The sequence below is a fragment of the Cyprinus carpio genome, unplaced genomic scaffold (assembly GCF_018340385.1).
Source record: "Cyprinus carpio isolate SPL01 unplaced genomic scaffold, ASM1834038v1 S000006658, whole genome shotgun sequence".
Taxonomy (NCBI): Eukaryota; Metazoa; Chordata; class Actinopteri; order Cypriniformes; family Cyprinidae; genus Cyprinus; species Cyprinus carpio.
This window is the reverse complement of record NW_024879282.1, coordinates 668,364-686,459: the sequence shown is the minus strand read 5'-3', so window position 1 is coordinate 686,459 and position 18,096 is coordinate 668,364. Positions and strand designations below refer to the sequence as shown.

The 18,096-nt window shown below is 38.0% G+C and overlaps 3 protein-coding genes across 3 annotated transcripts; 2 read left to right on the top strand and 1 right to left on the bottom strand.

Annotated features, from left to right (window-relative positions):
• Positions 1-2,343: 2,343 nt before the first annotated feature.
• On the bottom strand, positions 2,344-3,859 carry LOC122144383. Its single transcript, XM_042755239.1, has one exon. It carries the CDS (start codon positions 3,778-3,780, stop codon positions 2,692-2,694), a length of 1,089 nt encoding a protein of 362 aa, XP_042611173.1. The 5' UTR covers positions 3,781-3,859; the 3' UTR covers positions 2,344-2,691.
• A 667-nt stretch (positions 3,860-4,526) lies between these two features.
• Positions 4,527-7,189, top strand: LOC109057731 (BTB/POZ domain-containing protein KCTD7). Its single transcript, XM_042755240.1, has 4 exons — positions 4,527-5,107; positions 6,182-6,352; positions 6,518-6,695; positions 6,764-7,189. Exons 1-4 carry the CDS (start codon positions 4,811-4,813, stop codon positions 7,138-7,140), a joined length of 1,023 nt encoding a protein of 340 aa, XP_042611174.1. The 5' UTR covers positions 4,527-4,810; the 3' UTR covers positions 7,141-7,189.
• Positions 7,190-8,632: 1,443 nt separating this feature from the next.
• Positions 8,633-17,257, top strand: LOC109096866 (rab5 GDP/GTP exchange factor-like). Its single transcript, XM_042755238.1, is given in 10 exon segments — positions 8,633-8,695; positions 9,542-9,734; positions 9,891-10,084; positions 11,149-11,286; positions 12,313-12,479; positions 12,567-12,648; positions 14,259-14,391; positions 14,736-14,827; positions 14,922-15,178; positions 15,824-17,257. Coding segments are annotated over 9 exon segments (1,644 nt in total). The 5' UTR covers positions 8,633-8,695; positions 9,542-9,555; the 3' UTR covers positions 16,226-17,257.
• The last annotated feature ends 839 nt before the right edge of the window (positions 17,258-18,096 follow it).

Below are 18,096 nucleotides of genomic sequence, written 5' to 3'. Positions count from 1 at the left end.
ATTTCAATTGAACACAGACGAAGAAAAACGCATTTAGGAGCACATTGAAATCTGGTCTGTATCAAGGTAGCTTTTTTATGTCTGTCACGTACTCACTGACTGAAACGGTAACCGTACTGTTGATATCATGGCATGAAACACTTAAAAGAAAAACACTTAGAGTTTCCAGACGATTCTCAATGCAGATGTCCAGCACTTTTTCTCTGCTTTTTTGCAAATATTTTTCTATGGAAAGTATTGCAGATGACTAAACACATCAACATACGACTGCACAGACAGCACGTTTATATGATTTCGTAAAAAAAGACAAAAAAAGAAAAAAAGAAAAACAAAGCAACAAAAAAAGATCATCATTATTGATATTACATTGGTAGTCGCGAGTAGCATTAATGTAGATATTCGTCCGTAGCTTAGTTTGCTAGTGATTGTCATAATTGTTACCTTGTTTATTCCCTAACACTTACATCACTTCCTGAGACGGTATGTTCTTTCTTCACCTGAGACAGTATGTTCTGAACAGCCACAGTTTGTTTCGTTGTATCCCAGATGGAGATTTTCTCTCTTTTTTTTTTTTTTTTTTTTTTTTGTTTTTAAAGTTGTGTAATTGTGTTACATGTGAGGCGAGCACGACGATTATACATCTGTCTCAGCGAGAGCAACACAAGTTATCACGATTCATTTCGACCAACAATCCATGGAAACTGGATGTCTGGATCATGACATTCAGATCTCTTTCTCTCTCTGTTGTTGCTCCGTATGCTGTAATATGGGTAATATGAAGCCTTGTAATGAAATATGACAGGCAGCTCCCAAGTCAAGCTGGTATCCTATAGATTCTCCTTAGGTCTCTCAAAGCTCAGGTAGAACCTCGGTTTAGCACAGTCCTTTTGTCCATTAGTTTGTTGGTGACACTTTCCCTCTTACACCTGTTAATGACAGTTGTATGGTTTATTTTTCTGTGTCATGGTTTTGAACCACAAGATGGAGCTGAATTCTCCATTTTACCTGAATAAAGACTCTTCCACTTTGTTCTCTTGATATGCATTTAGTTCGGTTGGTTTTTCCTTTGTGTATCATCATGTAGTCTTGTACTCTGTTCCCAGCGCTGTTACAGTTCTAATCCAAAATGAAAAAAGCAATATCACTGTTTGAAATTCATTATTATTATTATTATTATAATTATTATTATTATTCCTCATTACCACCATAGGTGTATTAACTGAAGTAAATATCTTTTGTACAAACACATTACCACTGTACTCTGCATTTATTTGAGTATTTCTGATGTCAGGGATTTGGACCCATGTTCAAGAAGCACAAAGCATGTGCAAAAGAAGGTTTTGACTACAACAGTTATGCATGCATACATATATATATCTGTTATGGGGACATTTTAAGTGTCTAAATGAAACTACAACATACAAAAATGTACACATACTACTAGAAATACCACACTTCCACACTAACAGAAGACAGTTGCTGAAATATTTTGAATAATTTATTTTCTTTCCACAGTATACATATTCATTTGTGTATTTAAATAACCAGAAGGCACATTTAAATTGACTTATTGTGATTTCAGCAAATCTCCATATCCATTCGTGTTTCAGACTGAACCCACAGTTTGTGTTAGCAGTCTACATCCTTAACACTTAACAGCCAACCATGACTCCAGAACATTTCCACTTTAATTTACTTTCAAGTGACAGACATTTATTTTGTACACAATACTTATCAGTTATTCTAAAACTTAAATTAGGGGCTCAGGTCAAATGAAGCCAGACAAATAATATTAATAAACCAAGGCCGTTTTTTTTACCAAAGGCCTCTGTGCAAATAATGGCATCAGTGTTTACAAGCAGTTTAAATACATCATGCATCATACCAACATAAATCGTATTACTTTGAATAGTTTAACAGAAGAGGTAGAGCACACATTTATAGCGACAATGGCACCCATTATGACAAATAAACCATTCTCAGATGTTCCATTACCTTAAAAATTAAAACGTTAAGGATCAAATAGTCTGAATCAGTGTTTATATATATATATATATATATATATATATATATATATATATATATATGTGTGTGCGTCATAATACATAAACACACACACGTATATAATTGCATATATATTACATAAACCAAACATATATATTACTGCTGTCAAATTATTAATCGCATCCAAGATAAGTTTTTGTTTACATAATGTAAATACACGTTTAGATTTAAGAAAAAATAATATAAATAAAAAATATAAAATAAAAAAATATACAAATATATACATGCATGTTTGTGCATTTAAATATACACACTATATATACACACTATATAAACAAAAACTTATTTTGGTTGCAATTAAATGTTTACCACCACTGCTCTCTATATATATATATCAGATTTATACAGGATCTTTCAAATAGCATTTTTTTGTGAATATTTTCACACACACACACACACACTTTAAAGAAACATTTCCAAATTTAAACAACCCCTTTAAGAAAATCAGTTATAACTTTAAAGTGTATTTTGTATTTACTTTTTGGTAAGGATTTGTTGCAAAAAAAAAAAAAATTAAATACGACATATCAGTACCATATATTTGTGTGATTTGGCACATTCTTTTTCATCAAAACTAACTATAAACTGTTAAAATGTGAGATATGCTTCAAGTATCCCGTGTCTTCCTCACTTGCTAGACTTGAGGCTAAATAAGATCATCGCCGCCATCACCAGCATCATCCCTACAGCGACTTCCTTCAGCCTGCCCAGTTCCATATCCTCATACAGCTCCTCCTTTTTCCTGATGATCTCCTCTCTGCGCTGCCGGATCTCCTGCTCTCTCTTAAGTTGCTCTCCATAGTGTGACCTGATGAAGGTATCAAAGTCGGAGATGTTCTGCTGGGTGGCTCCAACAGAAGGGGAGTGTCGGGTCCCGGTCTGCTGTCCTGATGCTGGACTCTCTCTGCCGGCGGGTTTGCTGGTGTCCTGCAGGTCAGCTTGACTCAGGATCCCACGGTCGTATTTCCTCCTCAGAGCTTTATTACCCAGGACGCTGTAGGCCTCGCTGATCTGAGAGAACCTGAACGCGGCCTCCTCGCTCCCTGCGTTCTTGTCCGGGTGATATATGAAGGACTGTTTATAGTAAGCGGTCTTGATTTGTACGTGCGTGGCGGTCGGAGAAACTTCCAAAATATCATAATAAGCAGACTTTGATTTGTATAACGGACTGCCTTTTTCCTGTGTGCCACTATAAGCTCTGGTTAAAGACATAAACTTCCCTAAATAATCATTTGGAGGTCCATAAAGAGTCTTTTTATAGATGGCTCTCCTTAACTGGCGCTTAAAGTGAGTGCCAGTAGGACTGGACAGGAGAGGGAGTTTTCCATAAGTTCGCAAACACGAGCTCCTCCAGGAGGACACGTGAACTACAGATGCCTTAAACTTCGCTCCATGGCAGTCAGTCCATGTACTAACATTTCCAGAGTTGAGGTTTAACCGCACTTTCACGCTGTCTGTATCTCCACAAGCACGGGCAAAGAGCGTCTTCACAGCCCCGTCTGGAGACGCCAGAGCTGCCGGTCTTTTAGCTGCTTGGACACGGTCATTTCGAATCCCACAGAGCTGTGGTGAATTTATTAAATCTGCAACAGAAGTTGCCGTTGGAACCGGTTTACATTCTTTATCCAAAAGCGGTTTTAAAAGCTTGTAAGCCCCTCTCACCAACCGCAGCCTGACCTCCGCCATTGTGCAGGGATCAACTATAGAAAGCGTCATCGGTTTCAGAATCGACCAATCAGAATTGAGCTTCTTTGCAGGCTGAGTGAAATTAGACCAATGCCGTGCGAGAAGAATATTTCCAGGTAAGCGATTGGTAGGGCGTTCAGGTTGTTGTTTCATCATAATGGTTACATAATAGCCTGTGCAGAGACTGTTATATTAGGGTCATACCTACAAATCAGTTCCTACTGGAGTTTGAAATGTTTGAACCTATTTTTTGTTATTTATTTGTTTATTTTATTTTTTTAAACTAGTATAGGTCCAAGTATCAGGACATAAGTGGATAGTTACTCAATGGACACACTACTACTATTATTATTATTATTATTATAATTATTATTGTAAATGTGAAAAATTCAGTTATTTTAGCTGTTCTAGGACATGAGAAAATGACAAAATGACAAAACAAAATCTAAATCATTTAAATTAAGGGCCCTATTAAAATTATGTTCAGTTAAAAAAAAAATCACATTATCAATGTTATTACATTTATGGGGCTACACATAAGCACTCAACTAATCCAAGTAATGTGCTGCTTGCCAACTAAAACTAGTTCATGCCCAGGGGTGTGTTAAGAGTTTTGGTGCCCTCTGGACCGCGGGTCTAATCACCCTACTGTTCATAACTAAATAAAATATATACTGTATGCTATATAATTTACCCTTCAAATCTAGTGAATTATTTATAGGGGCGTTTCTATGATTGCCCTAAATAAAATTGACGGCTGATGAACTGCCGTGCGTGTACACAAGTTACGCACGTTTGTAAATCTCTGTTCATGTTTACGTTTGTCGCGGAGCAAACAGCTGAAAACATTCTAGCAGTACGCTGTCACATACGTAACTTGCGTACGTGCATTGCAGCGCACACGAGCGGTCTCACATTCACCTGACCAGCCTGCAGACCATACCTCTCGCTCGGGGTGTGCTGTGCTACCCTGCCGTCCTCCTGGACATCACAGCAGTCGCTGACAGTCCGCGTGTGGGCCTTAATCGACACTCGTGTCAGACCTGCTGTGGGTGTGTGCATGCAGCATAATGGAGCAGGCGAAACCCCGAACGGAGAGCCGCCTCCGCTTTCCTTCAGCGCAGCAGCTCCGCTCCAAATGGCAGCATCACGGGTGAGGAGGCTCGCGCAGGAGGGGCGGACGGTCCCACCTCAGCCCAGAGTGATGGTGGTGTACTCGGCTGCGAGTGACACTGAGAATCAGGGAGATGCGATGTCGGGCGCGGACACCGGGGAAGAGGTGTATCGCAAACCAGCCATACCTATTTCTAATTTTAATCTAGGGAAGCCCCTTCGCGCTTTAGACGCACCTGAGGAGGTAAGTACCCGAGGTTTAAAGAGGATGTGCTATTTTTATAACAGGGTAGTTGAAGTGTGATGCATAGAAGTTAAATGCAAATTAAAATGCCCACGTTAATCTGCGTTTCGCTCCTTTAATTGTTTGTTTGGTTTTTCTAAAAGATCATCTGGAGGAGCCGTGTCAAAGTTTTCCAAATTTTCGTGCTTTCTCGTGACCGTTTCCACAGCCAACAGATGTATTTAGCGTGTTTGCGTCCTGAATGCTGCAATCTGATTGGTTCTTTATTCCAGTGGGGCGGGTGGACGTCGTTTCTGATTGGTTCCTATCACACGCCCAACAAATCATATCGAATGGATTAAACTAATCGTGTTTTGCAAGGTCTATTATGTTAAAGGTGTCGCCGCAGGTTTCTGCTGACAAACCTGCTTGTCCTGTCAACATGTGTAATATGATTAGCCCAACACCTTTGTTTATGATCGCCAACGGGTTTTAATAATTATTTAAACGCAACAGCATTCAAATGAACCGGGGAGGGGACAGATCCTGTTTTTCTAGTAGATAGTTAAGAAGTTCCCGTGCATAACTATAACTTTTAGTACAGTGATATATATGTTATACACTACCGTTCAAAAGTTTGTACAGACAGACATTTATAATGTTACAAAAGATTTCTATTTCAAATATGCTATTCTCTTAAACGCTATATTCATCAGAGAATCCTAAAAACAAAATGCACCGTGTGGTTTTCTGCATCACTGTTTTCAGTATCAATACTAATAGGAACTGTTTGAGAAATATTTCTTCAGTCTCAAATCATTCTAATATGCTGATTTGGCACTGAAGTAATGGCTGATGAAAATTCAGCTTTGCCATAATTTTAAAATATGTTAAAATTAAAAAACTCGTATTTTCCATTCTAATAAAATTTCAAAATAATACTGTTTTTATTCAAATAAATGCATCTTAGGTGAGCATAAGAGACTTATTTCAAAAACATTCGTATTACCCCATACTAGTGTACCTTCAGACTAATGTAAAAGACTAATGTATAATAGAGTAATGTCTATTTCTGTTCTTCCTCTCTCTCCATAGTTCCCCGAGGTCATCCCCCTGAATGTAGGAGGAACATATTTCACCACTCGGCTATCCACCCTGCGACGTTATGAGGACACAATGCTGGCTGCCATGTTTAGTGGCCGCCACCACATTCCCAGGGATGCAGAGGGACGATATTTCATAGACCGAGACGGAGCATATTTTGGGGTTAGTGTTTAGATTAATAAAATCTGATTATGGTCAGTGCCTACTAGTTCCCAAAGATACAAAGCAAACATTTTGATTATCTGGATTCAGCTTTTATTATTTCATTACTGGATTACTTAAATAACTGCTTGATATGATGCTTATATGTACTTCTCTGGCATTAGGGATATTCTGAATTTCTTGCGAGAGGGTGAGCTGCCTCAGAGGGACCGTGTTCGTGCGGTGCACAGGGAAGCTCAGTATTATGCTATTGGGCCTCTTTTGGAAAGCCTTGAAGACACGCAACCACTTACCGGAGAGAAAGTGCGACAGGCTTTTCTTGATCTTTTGCCCTATTATAAAGGTAATATAAAATCATAAATAAAAATAGGGGTTTTCCGTTGATTGAACAGTTGTCCCCTTTTCTTCTAGAAAATCTTGAGCGCATCGTGGAGATTGCAAAACTTCGTGCAATGCAGCGGAAGGCTCGTTTTGCAAAATTGAAGATCTGTGTTTACAAGGAGGAGATGCCCATCACCCCTTATGAAAGACCACTGTTCAATTCGCTGCGATTTGAGCGCTCGGAGAGTGAGGCCAAGCTGTTTGAGCACCATTGTGATGTTGACGTGTCCTTCGGGCCCTGGGAGGCGGTGGCAGATGTTTATGACCTTCTTCACTGCATAGTAAGCGACCTGGCAGAACGTGGCATCTCTGCTGACCAGCAATGCATCGGCGTGTGTGACAAACACCTCATTAACCACTACTACTGCAAAAGGCCAATCTATGAGTTTAAAATCACCTGGTGGTGAAGGTGAGGTGTTTTAGGTGAGGTCTCTATTGCCAAGAACTGAGATGTGCAAGTTTTGAGCAAATGATGTTTGCTGCTGTCTACAGTTATATGAAACCAGCAGGATCATGGAGTCCTACTCGAAATGAGTGGAAATAATGACAAGCTTTTGAAAAAGATGGCTATAATTGTGGCATTTGCTCTTTTGTTTCTTCATGAAACTGCAGTTTGCAACTCAAATTTTCTTTTATGGGCAGCTCTATTAATTCCTTAGTTTTTGTAAGTAATTGTTTAACTTAGTTAATTTAGAAAAACCTGGAATCATTTTGCCCAGTTGTAGTTCTAAAGGGATTTTCTGGAATCGTCCTCAGAGGAAGTGAACTTATGTGAAACAGTGTTTCCTGTTCTAAATATGACATCTCTTAAGTATGTTTCCGTGTTAGATGTAATGAATGTATTAACAGTTTGATCGAAGAATCAGTCAACTGGACCCATATTCGGAAATTGAAAGTCTGTCATTGCTTGTGATGTATTTCTTAAAAAAAACTTTTTTCCCTACAGTATTTTAAAATGACTTTACCCCATTTGTTTTACATGACTTATATATTTAGGACCTGATCCATGTCCTGTTTCCAGTAATGAACACCATAGATCATGCAATCTCTACATATACTGACTTTAAAGGTCCAAGAATACAAATGTCTGGTGTCTACAGCCACCCAAAGCTTCACATAAAGCCTTCTAAAATAAACATACATCACATAAAAGTATAAAAGTTTTGATTTATGTCAAAAAATAAACTGTTCTCAAAGGAGAGCCCAAAATAAGTTTATGTACTAAAATAAATGACCTTAATATGAATTAAAAGGAGTATATTTGAAATTATACTAATGACTGTTAGCCACCTTATTGCAGGTTAGATTGCCTATTTTGCTACTTTGACACTTTGTGAAGTTATTTTCTGCTGCCAATAGCATTTGTCTATGCTTTTAATTGCCGTAACCCTCAACAAGTTTAGCTGATTTAACTTTATTTGTTATTTTAGTCATCTGAAACCTCTGTCTCTCATTGGTTTGCTGTAAGAGCTTTGAAGGCCATGTGAAGTTGCAAGAGCTCTCTGTGTTTTGGCAGCAGAATATCTAATACCAGTTAAAATGCACAGAATAATCCTAACTGGGATTTAGTTTCAGTCTTGCCCAGTTTACGTTATGTTGCTCAAGTTTAAACTGATGCATATTTGTTCTCTGTTGTACATTTGTTAAATACTGTTGTTTGTATTGCATTCCTGTACTGGCTCTTATTGTGCTGATAATAAACAATATATTTTGCAATTTATTAAAAGCAGATCCCTTTTTTTCCCCTTTATACATGTAAACGTAATAATAATAATAATAATGCTATCATAGATCATGGATAACAAATGTACAAAAGAAGATGAATGTTCTCTATTTATCATAGAGAATGTTGACATTCCGAGATCAGCCCACCTATAGCCCCGCCCACAGCCCCGCCCACACACCAGTCGCGAGGATATGATGTAATTTAATTGTGATCCTGGAGAAGAGACTGCTGACGAGGTATCTGTCGCTGTCCGGTAGATTAACATTAAAAATCAGTATCGCTTTAGACTAGTAATATATATTTGTCTTATATCTTGCCGACAATGAGCTGTTGCGTTTGTTTTTAGCCGCGTAACTTAGCTGTTTTGCTAGCTTGACGTGTCTGCCTGCAGCGGATTGAATGACACTTTGTGTTTTTTTTTAGCCGATAATGTATTTTCTAGGTTACTTTTAAACCCTATATTAGTCAATTAATGAATGTTTAAGCTTCATCATACCGGCATTGAACTATGTCAGTAACGTTATATGATGTTATACCTGGAGTTTAATTTAATGTTAATCAGTGTTAAAATTGTTTCTGCTTTTAGGTATTTATTTCATTGAAACGATAAAGACACAAGATCAAACACTTTTGAACTACTCACTTTTTCGTTTCGATGGACTTTTACTGCGTCATTGGTTGTTTAATAATTCTCAGTATAATTTAGACACCATTTTTTTAAGGTTAGGTGAATTCAGGTTAATTGGGACATTTTTCCCAGACATCTCAATGGCAACAAGTGTCCCAATTTACCTGAATTCACCCTGTATAATTATTAAAACTATGCATTTGACTGGTTTACTTGCCCTTTAGCTATAAATATCTGATTTTCACATAGTTTCATTTTTAAATCTGCTCCGAGTCTTTAAATGACTCATCTTGTCTCATTTAAATGGCAATGTTGACAACTCTGGTGTGTTTTGCAAGAGTTGTATGTCTTTGCAGAGCACATTATGTAACCCGACTCCTGTTGTCTTGGTGCATGAACTGCAGACCGGATGTGCAAATTCAGATCACAATGACAAACATGTTTCTTTACCTAGACAAAAGGGACACAATGAATCAGCGCTCGGAGCGACGGGGGATCCATGTGGACCAATCAGAACTGCTGTGTAAGAAAGGCTGCGGTTACTATGGCAATGCTGCATGGCAGGGCCTATGTTCCAAGTGCTGGAGGGAGGAGTACCAGAGAGCTCGGCAAAGACAGATCCAGGAGGACTGGGCTCTGGCTGAGAAGTGAGTTGGACACAGTGGAGTTAAACCGCAGTGGTTTAGTTTTGTTAGATCACGCATCAAGTATTAATTAAAATAAACATTCAGCATCATCAAGACATTCATAAAGCAGAAATGATGTTCAGACAGACTGCTGTAATGATGTGCTTCCTGTCGCAGGCTGCAGCGAGAAGAGGAGGCAGCTTATGTCAGCAGTCACAGTTCCTCTCAGACCCAGCCTCCACAGTCCCACTCTCAGCAATCTCTTGCCACCTTCTCCAAGTTTGAAGAGAAGAAAACCAACGAGAAGACCCGTAAGGTCACCACCGTAAAGAAGTTCTTCAGCCCCTCCTCCCGCACGGCCCCTAAAAAAGGTACAAGGAGGGTGGGATTGGAGTGATATAAGTGTGATTTGTGGGGGGGGTTTTTTGCAGTAGGAGGAGTTGGCTGATGTCCAGGACTGGGTGTGTTCTTATTCATCTGCCACCAACAAAATTATTATTAGTTGGACAAGTGAAAACTGATTTGAAATACAGAGGAGCTTTACAGACTTGTGTCAGTGCTGTAGGTTTTCCTTGCGTCGCCACTTTTCTCTCAGAGCCCAAAATACAAAATCACCATTCTTTTGCTTCTGGATTCTTTTGGAAATCATGCTTATTTATTTCATATGCAAATGATCGCCCTCATCATCATACATAGTCCCAGTTTGATTTTACCTTGTCATTGGATGGCATCTCTCTGATCAAGCCTTAAATTCTCTGCATGCAACATCCAAACAGCAATTTGTAATTTATGCTAGGTTATTATTACTTTAATGGACCTGAATGTTGGCAGTTAAAAGGCTTTATCATTGAAACATTAAGTATAGACCGTTCAAAAGTTCATTGGGATCAGTAAGATTTTCTGATTTTGAAATAAATCTCTTATGCTTACCATGGCTGAATTAATAAAGTAAAAGCGTATTATTTTGTGAAAAGTTTTCTATTTTAATTTATTATAAAATGTAATGTATTCTTGTGACGCAAAGCTGAATTTTCAGCAGCATTACTCCAGTCTTCAGTGTCACATGATCCTTCAGAAATCGTTCTAATATGCTGCTTTGGTGCTCAAGAAACTTTACTGTCACCTTGGAATAATTGAATGCATTCTTGGTGATTTTTTTTTACTGAACCCAAACTTTTAAACGGTAGTGTAAGTCATCCTCGCTTGATTTAATAGTTATATATTCATTTGCTGTCACGTGATTTTATCATTTGTCCATCATGTTCTTATGAGATGATTTTATTTGAACAAGTGATCCACCCTTCATCTCTCAGTTTGTTTCTTTCATCCCGTTGCTGTTCTGCCGTTCTGTCTGATCTCCGCCCCACCTCTCCCACATTTTTCATCCATTTCACTCCCTTTCGCCCGTTTCCCTTGCCTACCCTGGGTGTTTTAGTCCCCCCTGAAAAAGAAAGCGAGAAACAAGAGAAAGAGGAGAAGTTGCAGGGCAGGAGGGAGAGCCATGGAGAAAACCTCCTGAGGGATCTGAAGGGCATTTTTACCCAACCCTGGGAGATGGCCTCCCCCACTGAAGGTAACAGACAGAACTGAAGGAAAATCTGGGGTTATGAAAAGGGAACGTGGGAGGAGAATTGCAGTGTTCATCTTTTCTGAGGTGGACCAGCATTCCTTGTGTGATTTGATGTTCTGTGTTGAAGAGCTAACTGTCTAAAAGTGTCTTTACTAAAAGTATTTCACAGAGTACAGCAACTATTTCATTTGATGTTCCCCTCAGCTGTTCTTTGTGACATACTGCCCTGATCCATACCGTAGTGTAGTGTGTATTTGTTCATTTCTCTATGTTGGTTGTGTGTGCGTCACATGATTGAATTGACCCTACCATTTTTTTTTCATGTTCACTGTTTCATTGTCATGCGTCCTCCTCTTTTTCTTGTCAATCTGGTGGCAGCTCTGGTATCGAGGCTGAGAGGTGGGTATTAGTGCCACATCACTGTAGCCCTCCAGCACAAATCACAGAAAACAAAACCAGTGCATCACTGTTATATATGAGCTGCATGCATTCAGGCTGAAACCCTTCTAACGCTCCATTACTGTCAATGGGGCGTTTAGAAAGACAGGTGCAACAGCATTTAGAACATCTGTTTGTTTAGTATTTAACCAAAGCATGCTGGTCCCAGAATTCTCTCTATAAATTCATTCAGCTACTCTATTGCAGTCTTTGACTCTGTTCGGATGTCAAAGGTGTTGGCATGGTAACAGATCAATATTTTAGTAGAATGGCCTACTTCTGACAAGGTTTTCCTCTCAATGGGCTGCAAGTCAACTTGTGAATATATGATATGTAACATTTTATGTTGTTTATTCAGTGGGTTTTTTCTTTATTCTGTGCAGAATGTCATGTGTAATTCAGCTGAATATTTCTACTGAAATAATTATTTTTTTCTTGAATATTATTGGCTGAAATTGCTTAATTTCACATGGCCATTCTGTGATGAAAACTAACTTTTAACTTCCATTTTCATCCGATCCAATTTAATATCAACTTTATGCTTATACAGCTTGTTTCTAAACATTCTGTGCGCTTATTTGTGTTCCTCAGAGAGCCACGAGGGTAAAGCGCCCAGTCCCTCCATTACCCGTCAGTCCAGCATCGAGACTGATCGCGTGTCACGAGACTTTGTGGAGTTCCTCAAGACCTTACAGAAGCCTGGCAGAGAGGTCCACAAGCAGAGCCGTGGTTTCATAGAGAGTATGGGAAATAAAAAGGTGAGAATCAGGGTCACGTGCCCACATCAAATTTGAATGTTAATCATTTAAGTAAACAAATTCTTTTGTATTTGTTCTTATTTGAAGGATCTCAGTGCTGAAGAGCTGTCTGAGTGTGTGCAGGACTTTTATCAGGGCATGTCTGACCGACTCTTGAATCATTTTAAAGGTAGAGTTCATGCTTTGGAGAAACTTGGCAGCAGTGAATTGGTCAAAAATCATTTGGTTTGAATCATTTTAATTAAATACGGATACTGAATCTGATTCATCTGCTGTCTGGTTGTTTTGTTGTAATGGAATTTTATGAAAGATTGCCAAAAATGGTTTTGTTTTGTATGTACTTGGGCTAGGGATGTAACAATTAACTGCGAGCTGGTTGAAAATCGATTTAATGTGACCATTCAAAACGGTTGAGATGCTAAACAAATCGCGATTCAGTTAGGGGTAGGAGTTTATATGAATGTCTGAGGGGAACGTACTGTCTTTAGAAAAGTTTAGATGGTATTTTTGTATAATGTATAGTGCAGCACTGCTTTGTTTACAGCGTTAACCAAGAAAACGGTTTAAGCGCCACCTGCTGGCAGAAAGTGAATCTGTGTCTAATTCAGCTCGTCTGCTGTTGCTGTTACATGCAGATATTTTTTAAGTATAGTTTCATAAAACTGAAGTCAAACCATTTTGTTTTTGCTTAAAATTTTGAAATTATACAATCTAATTTAGATTAAAAACTGCTCATGTTGCATGTTTGCAGCGTCTTTGTTTGGATCATGATGAAAATGCAGTGGTTGCCTGCCTCTAGTTTTAAATGGAAAGATCACAGACAAAGCCTTATTTCGTTTATATGAGGAGATTTCTTTTATTTGTGTTACTTATTTATTTGATTTGGCGCTTGTTTTAAAATTTCCATTACATTTATATTAAAATTTTGTCATTTAGTAGACTCTATACAAAGCGACTTACAAATGAGGACAATAGAAGCAATCAAAACCAACAAAAGAGCAGTAATAAGCAAGTGCTATATTAGTATATTATTATAGTGTTATATTTCAATTTCACAAAGAAACGTGCAGCATTTTGTCCAAGCAATAATTAAAGGACAAACTTAATTTATAATTTGTCTTAAATCTCATTTTGTAAAAAAAAAAAATTGTGAATCGAATCGTGAAATCAAAATCGTGAATTGGATTGAATCGTGAGTTGAGTGAATCGTTACAAAAATATTTTTTCTTAAATATGGTCAGGCTGGGTCATTAAAATGGGTGAGATTTTTTAGAGCCGAGATATCTAAACCAGTTAGCCCTGATCTTGGATAAAGCAATATTTATTAATATTTATTAATATATATATATACTTTTTTTATATATACTTTTTTTTTTTCATATTATATTTTTATTTTATTTAAGCTTGATGACAGTTAACAAGAACAGTTTTTAAAAAGTTTTTAGTTAACAAAAACAACACTGGGGCAAATCCAGTACATCCAGCCACCATGTCTGCTAACCACTTAAGAAAAACATTGTTGTTCCAGAATGGTGATGTGGGAGTGGGGTTATATAAACAACTGATTTCACTGATTTCATTCAAGACACAAGTATGTGAGGTATCTAAAGGATTTGTATCTGTCCCTTCAGCTGTCCTCTGTAGAATGCTTTAATCGGACCATAATGGTTATTTAGATTTTTGTACATTTATACTTGCCTTTTATGGTTAGCAAGTGTGTTCCAGAAGACAGATTAATTTTGTTTTTCTAATATAAACCTCAGTGGGTTCTTTCCTCAGGCTCCTCTGAGAAAGTGGATAGAGTAATGGACCAAGTGGAAAAATACATCATGACTCGACTCTACAAGAGTGTCTTCTGTCCAGAGACCTCAGATGATTAGAAAAAAGACCTGGCCACCCAGCGCAGGATTCGGTCAGCCAGTGTTTAGTATTGTTTATATGCTATTATAGTATTTCTTAATATTTTAAAGTAGGTTGTATTTAAATTTTTTTAAATATATTTCTCATTAGCTTGAATTTTATTTCAGTGTAAGTTTTAGTAATTTTTCTTCTTTAGCTTAAACTTATTTTGGCTAGTTACCAAAATAGTATTTTTAATTTTCATTTAAGTTTTACATTAAATATTGATATTTTAACAACACACTCCATATTATATGCCCCATATCAGTATGAACTTTATACATGAAAATCCTCAAGTAAATATGATTCTTTTATGCTATTCACCTTTAAAATCTTGGTCAAATAATGGTTTTCCAGGGCCTTACACTGGGTAACCATTCAGATGTTGTGTGTTCCTGTGGACGAGGAGATCCCTGAGGTTTCTGATAGTGTAGTCAAAGCCATCACCGGTGAGTCTGCAAGGATGGTACTGTTTTGTCTTTAAGTTGCTACTTTCCATCAAGATACAAGGAGATTATTTTCTTATTATTTTGTCTACCTCAGATATCATTGAGATGGACTCCAAGCGTGTGCCCAGGGATAAACTGGCCTGCATCACCAGTTGCAGCAAGCATATCTTTAACACCATCAGAGTCACCAAGAATGAACCAGCTTCTGCAGATGACTTCCTACCCACCCTCATTTATATTGTGTTGAAGGCGAACCCGCCACGGCTGCAGTCCAACATCCAGTACATCACACGTTTCTGCAAACCCTTCAAGACTCATGACGGAGAGGACGGATACTACTTCACCAACCTAGTGGGTCCACACATAATTTAGAGTGGCTCAAAAATCATTTATGTCCAGACAGACTCATTTTTGTGGAATAATTCAGTTCAAAAATGTATTTATTTTACTTTAAAATGAATGCCCCTTGGTTTAATATTTTGTTATTTAATGCAATGACATTAATACCTTTTTAAAGGAATAGTCCACCCATGAAAATTCTGTCATATTTTATCTTCATGTTATTCTAAACCTTTATGACTTACTTTCTTCTGTGGAGCACAAAAGAAGATATTTTGAAGAATGCTGGTAATTAAACAGTTTTGGTTCCCATTGGCTTCCACTGTTTGAACAAAAAATACAATGGAAGCAAATAAGAAACAATCATCAACATTGTTAAAAAATTTTAAGTGCTCCACAGAAGAAAGTAAGTCATACAGGTTTGCAACAACATTAGAATGAGTAAATGATGGCAAAATATAAATTTTTATGTGAACTATACATTAAAGTGTGGCAAAAGTGTCCAAATACTGTTTGAGGCTACTATAATTACTTCTGAGTCTGGCTGGCCATATGCTTACTGTGAATAAACCTTACTGTTTAGTCTAGCCTAATCATTTCTTTGTTCTTTTTCATTCTATTTACTCAATTTTCATCATCATCTCGTGTTCCCTGCAGTGCTGTGCCGTTGCCTTCATAGAGAAGCTGGATGCCCAGTCGTTGAATCTCAGTCCTGAGGAATTTGAGCGTTACATGTCCGGTCAGGCTTCCCCTCGACGACAAGACGATCCTGCAGCCTGGCCCCAGAGTGGTTCCCGTGTCAACCCAGCACTTAGCCAGATCCATCATAACCTCAAGCTCCTATCCAACCTTGAGAAAAGACAGCAGCAGGTCACCGAAGGGGCGCAGAACCTGGAGACCGAACTGGCAGAATGGCAGGACAGTGTGGCCCGCGAGGTGCAGGAAATCCTGGAGCGGTACCCACTGGAGATCAAACCACGAGCATCTGCGATCGATGCAGAGAATGTGGAGAACGACAGGCTGCCACCACCCCTTCAGCCACAAGTGTTTGCGGGTTAGCACCGTGTAATGTCCTCTGCAGTGAATAAGCCAGTGACATGGTCGTACCAGACGGGTAAAGCATTTTTAAATGCATTGGCTGCTCTTGTTCAAGTTCTCCACTCCTTCACTGTATATGGGCTGTTACCATTCCATTTGTCTTTTAAATTTGCTTACAGTCCCCCGTCATATCTTTTCTGAAAACACATTCTTGTGTGACTACATTTGTGCAGCTGATTCATAACGGACGAGGCAGACTTTGTGTTACTAAATAAGCTTTTCTAACCTGGTTTTGGAAGATCTGTCAGCAATTTGATCTACCTTAATACAAGTTGTTTTAAATTAGTGAATCAAATAGCTGCTTATACGTCCTCTTAATGTGATTGCAGTTTTTATGTGATCATACACCACATATCAGCGTTTCTTTTGTAGATAACTCATGTTTACTGTAGGGTGTTTCACCCCCATCATTGATGTGCATTTTTTTCCTGGATTAAGGTCTTTTTATTGATGTATAATTTTTTTTTTTGCTGCTCATACTGTATACTTTGGAAGTTTAAAGTTGAGCCCCATGCAGATTTTTATGTTTTTAAAGGAATTTTGGCGTATTTTGGTACATTTCCTTATTAAATGCTTGGTCACGTAGTTGATCAGATTTACTGTTGTGCAGACGATTCAGCAATAAACACTGTGTACATAGGAATTTGTTTATTTACAAATGAAAATATAGGTATAAAGCTGTGCATTTGCTCACCTAAATTTATGCAATAATGTTATGGTGACACAACCGCAGGTTGCTTTTCCTCCCAAGATAGGAATGACATTAACATGTTTTGCATTTGATGTTATCAGCATTATCCAAACCCGATTTGTGATAAGTTTTAATTTTAAATACTGCCCCCAGCTGTAACTATAACAGGTACTTCACAAAACACTATATTCATGTGAAAAAAAAATGGTTTAATTCACAGTAATGATGATGATTTATGACTGTGTGTGATATTTTAACTGAACTGTTTTATGTATGATGTAAATATAAATTGAGGTGTGTTATTTTGCTGTGTAAATCATTATTTATCATTCTGTAGCACCAAAATAAATCAGCAAAGCACAATGCTGACATCTGATGGTAGAAAATAGTCAGCATAAAAATGTGTGTGTGTGTGTATATATATATATATATATGTATATACACCATGTTTTAAACCCAGTGCTTGACAAAGATCATGTGTTTTATTTCTCTTCGTTTTGAAGCATACACTATAAAGTCTAGTACTGTATAAGTGCTTGTTAAGTGGTAGGTGAGGATACGGTGTGCAGATGTCAGTCTGATAACTCGAATATCTCTGAAATGAGTTGAATAGCGTCTCATTGGGTATAGCCTGAATGTAACACTTTAATTTGCACGTTCATGTGGGACTTTGAAAATGGCCCATTTAATGAGCCAACAGATCTGCAGCCCCACCAAACCTGAGTGTGGTACGATGGTTCCTCTGTACCTGCAGGCCTCCAGAGGTTCTCAGTATAGAATGTAGGTCAGTGTCTCTCAGGAGAGTTCAGAGGCTCCACAACTTCAACTTCAACTTCAATTTATTTGTATAGCACATTTATACACAACTTAGTTGCCCAAAGTGCTTCACAGTGTAGAATAAAAACACAGTAGACACAAAAATGTACAAGTACAGAAATTAAACAAGAGCTACTTAAAAAGCCAAACTAAACAGATAAGTCTTCAGCTGAGACCTAAAGACCTCCACTGATGAAGCTTGTCGAATATAAAGAGGGAGATTGTTCCACAGTTTAGGGCCCTGCTACTGAGAAGGCACGATCACCTTTTGACTTCTTTTTGGACTGAGGAGTAAACTAGCAACAGTTGATTTGACGATCTTAAA

Bases quoted from the DNA above. Each gene is read 5' to 3' on its own strand.
- LOC122144383 (XM_042755239.1), bottom strand. From the start codon at position 3,780: ATGACGCTTTCTATAGTTGATCCCTGCACAATGGCGGAGGTCAGGCTG.
- LOC109057731 (XM_042755240.1), top strand. From the start codon at position 4,811: ATGCAGCATAATGGAGCAGGCGAAACCCCGAACGGAGAGCCGCCTCCG. The intron at 5,108-6,181 runs GTAAGTACCCGA...CTCTCTCCATAG, and splicing joins CTTTAGACGCACCTGAGGAG to TTCCCCGAGGTCATCCCCCT. The intron at 6,353-6,517 runs GTTAGTGTTTAG...TCTGGCATTAGG, and splicing joins GAGACGGAGCATATTTTGGG to GATATTCTGAATTTCTTGCG.